This window comes from Dipodomys ordii, unplaced genomic scaffold, assembly GCF_000151885.1.
Source record: "Dipodomys ordii isolate 6190 unplaced genomic scaffold, Dord_2.0 Scaffold165, whole genome shotgun sequence".
NCBI classification, from domain to species: Eukaryota; Metazoa; Chordata; class Mammalia; order Rodentia; family Heteromyidae; genus Dipodomys; species Dipodomys ordii.
In genome coordinates this window covers 1,509,262-1,512,786 of record NW_012267381.1, presented here as the reverse complement: position 1 = coordinate 1,512,786, position 3,525 = coordinate 1,509,262, and the positions used below count along the sequence as shown (strand labels likewise).

At 40.7% G+C, this 3,525-nt stretch overlaps 1 protein-coding gene across 1 annotated transcript in view; it reads left to right on the top strand.

The window, feature by feature from the left end:
* The window catches only part of Efcab13 (EF-hand calcium binding domain 13), a 132,092-nt gene that overhangs the window by 73,261 nt on the left and 55,306 nt on the right, over positions 1-3,525 (top strand). The window contains exons 32-33 of the mRNA XM_013033241.1: positions 1,605-1,748; positions 3,385-3,465. Coding sequence (XP_012888695.1) covers positions 1,605-1,748; positions 3,385-3,465 — 225 coding nt within the window. The remainder of the gene's footprint in view (positions 1-1,604; positions 1,749-3,384; positions 3,466-3,525) is intronic.

Genomic DNA, 3,525 nt, shown 5'->3' with positions numbered 1-3,525 from the left:
TTTGTTGCTTTGTATGTCCCTCCCTCACAGTATAACCCCTGCTTTCACTATATTTGATGTCAGTATAACTTGTGGAGGAGATGGGGAAAAAACCAGTTGTTTAAGGATACAGGTGGACCTGTTGCAACAATGAGAAGTACAAGTTGTCATGTCCAAAAGGAGCTTTACATTGTTGGTGCGGGGGAAGAGGGATGGGGGGGAAGGAGAAGGATTGGAATTAGGGGTTTGGGGGGAGGCGGGCAAGCGATGTGAAGGGTAAACCAAAGGAGGAGGCTGCAATGCTTGGTAAGAAATGTACGCATTATCCTGCCCATGTAATTGTAACCCCTCTAAACAGTATGTTCACAAATAAAATTAAATTAAATTTAAAAAAAACAAAAAAAGAAGAGTTCCACAGATGTTCCCTAGCGGGCTGAAATTGAACCATGATCCTTAGATATCAGCCTCCCGAGTAACTAGGTTTATTGGCATAAGACACTCGCATAGAGCCCCAGTTCATTGTTCAAATTTTGAATAGACTATAGGAGGCCATAGAACTGTGGAAGGTAGGACCTAGTTGGAGATTATTGGTCCCTGGGACATATCCTTGGCTACTATGTCTTGCCGGTTCGCTTCTTATTGCTACTCCATGCTAATGATTGTGTGCCTCGATTTAAAGACCAGAATGCTGGCAGTATATAGGTAGATAGGGTGAGGCTCTTGAAGTTTTAGTTAGCAATGACAGACTCTGTTGGGAGGTGGGCTATGGTTATTCATGTTGCATGCTGGGAAATTATTTACTGATACTTTGTGTTCTGAGACTTTGTAGAAGATTGGCTTTAAAGAGAATAGACTGGGGCTGGGAAGGTGGCTCAGTGGTAGACTGCTTGCCTTGCATGCATGAGGCCCTGGGTTAGATTGGTCAGTACCACATTAGAAAAAGCAGGAAGTGGCACTGTGGCTCAAGTGGAAGAATGCTAGCCTTGAGCTGAAGAGCTCAGGGATAGTGCCCAGGCCCAGCGTTCAGGCCCCAGGACCTACAAAAAAGAAAGAGAGAGAGAGAGAGAGAGAGAGAGAGAGAGAGAGAAGACTTCTGGATGTCAGCAGCTCACTCCTATAATCCTAGCTCCTCAGATGGCTCAGATCTGAGGACTGTGGTTCAAATCCAGCAGGGGCAGGAAAGTCTATGATACTCTTATCTCTATTAAAGCACCAGAAAAATGGAAATGGCTCTGTAGCTGAAGTGGTAGAGCTCTAGCCTTGAGCTGAAGAGCTGAGGAACAGCGTTCAGGTCCAGAGTTCAAGCCCTATGACCAACAAAAACAAAACCAAAAAACCCACAAGAACATAAAAAAAAAAACACCTTAAATTTCAATTATTAGCCAAGATATATTCTTCCTGTTTGCCTTATAATTGATCTTCTATTTTATATGCTACAGTGAAAGTATACATACATTCATACACATACTCATATAATTTATTTATATACATCAAGAAAGAACTTAATGTAAATTGCATCATGCTGTATCATCTTTTAATAGTGTCAAGTATTTATATTAATTTTTGAATGATAGCTTAAATTTGTTATTTAGAATTTGTATCTAAACCAATATTTTTTTTTATAGATGTACAGGAACTTTCAAAGGCCTTGAAAAAATTCAGTACTGGAAAAGTGGATGTAGCTGATGTTCAACCTGTACCGAAGAGCCTGAAGACTCATGCTTCTGAGGGAGAAGTACAGAAGATAGTTTCTTCCATTTCTCTTGATAGTAAGCATTGTCTTTTGAGTCACTTATTGTACATAAATCTGTGTTTATTTTCACTTTTTGATTGGCAACTAGAATGAATGTCCTTTGTGAAGCTGAGAATTTGTTATAGGTTGTAATCATATTGAGGTCCAGTTGAGGGATGATGGATGTCTGAATTGCCAACTTGATTGATTTGAGAAATATGATATCAGATGGAGGCACATGACTAGGTGAGCCTGTGAAGGGATAATAGTTTAAACATTAATATTTTAAATCCAATGATTTTTTCGTTGTCAGCTGTGGAGCTCGAACTCTGGGTTTGGGTGCTGTCCCTGCCGTCTTCAGCAAGGGGATTGCTCTACCACTTGAGCCACTGCACCACTTCTGGATTTCTAGTGGTTTGTTGGAGAGAAGAGTTCCACAGATATTACTGTGTGAGATGGATTTGACCCAGGATCCTTAGATACAAGCCACCTGAGTAGCTAGGTTTATAGGCATAAGACAGTGGCATAGAGCCCCAGGTGAATTATTTAACTCATTGAAGCCTTCATAATTTGAATAAATTATAGGAGGCCATAGAACTGTGAAAGGTAGGACCTGGTTGGAGATTATTGGTCCCTGGGACATATCCTTGGCAACTATGTCTTGCTGGTTCACTTCTTATTGCTGCTCCATGCTAATTATTGTGTGCCTCGATTTAAAGACCAGAATGCAGGCAGAATATGGACAGTTAGGGTGAGGCTCTTGAAGTTTTAGTTAGCAATGATAGACTCTGTTGGGAGGTGGGCTGTGGTTATTCATGTTGCATGCTGGGAAATAATTTACTGATACTATGTGTTCTGAGAGTTTGTAGAAGCCTGGCTTTAAAGAGAATAGACTGGGGCTGGGAAGGTGGCTCCGTGGTAGACTGTTTGCCTTGCATGCATGAGGCCCTGGGTTTGATTGGTCAGTACCACATAAGAAAAAGCAGGAAGTGGCACTGTGGCTCAAGTGGTAGTGTGCTAGCCTTGAGCTGAAGAGCTCAGGGATAGCGCCTTTGCCAAGCATTCAGGCCCCAGGACCTACAAAAAAGAAAGAGAGAGAGAGAGAGAGAGAGAGAGAGAGACAGGGAGAAAAGACTTCTGGATGTCAGCAGCTCACTCCTGTAATCCTAGCTCCCCAGCAAGCTGAGATCTAAGGATTATGGTTCAAATCCAGCTCTGGCAGGAAAGTCTATGATACTCTTATCTCTATTAAACCACCAGAAAAACGGAAGTGGCTCTGTAGCTGAAGTGGTAGAGTGCTAGCCTTGAGCTGAAGAGCTGAGTAACAGCCTTCAGGTCCGGAGTTCAAGATCCATGACCTAAATAAAACAACAAAAGAAAACCCCCAAAAACAAAAAAACAAAAAAGCCATTCCTTTCCAATTATTAGCCAAGATATATTCTTCCTGTTTATCTTATAATTGATCTTCTATTTTAAGCAATAGTGAAAGTATACATACATTCATACACATATACATATGTAATTTATTTATACACATCAAGAAAGTACTTAATGTAAATTGCATCATACTGTATCATCTTTTAATAGTGTCTAGCATTTATACTAATTTTTGAATGGTAGCTTAAATTTGTGATTTCGAATTTGTATCTAAACCAATATTTTTCTTGTGATAGATGTACAGGAACTTTCAAAGGCCTTGAACAAAGTCAGTACTGGAAGAGTGGATGTAGCTGATGTTCAACCTGTACGGAAAGGTCTGAAGACTCATGCTTCTGAGGGAGAAGTACAGAAGATAGTTTCTTCCATTTCTCTTG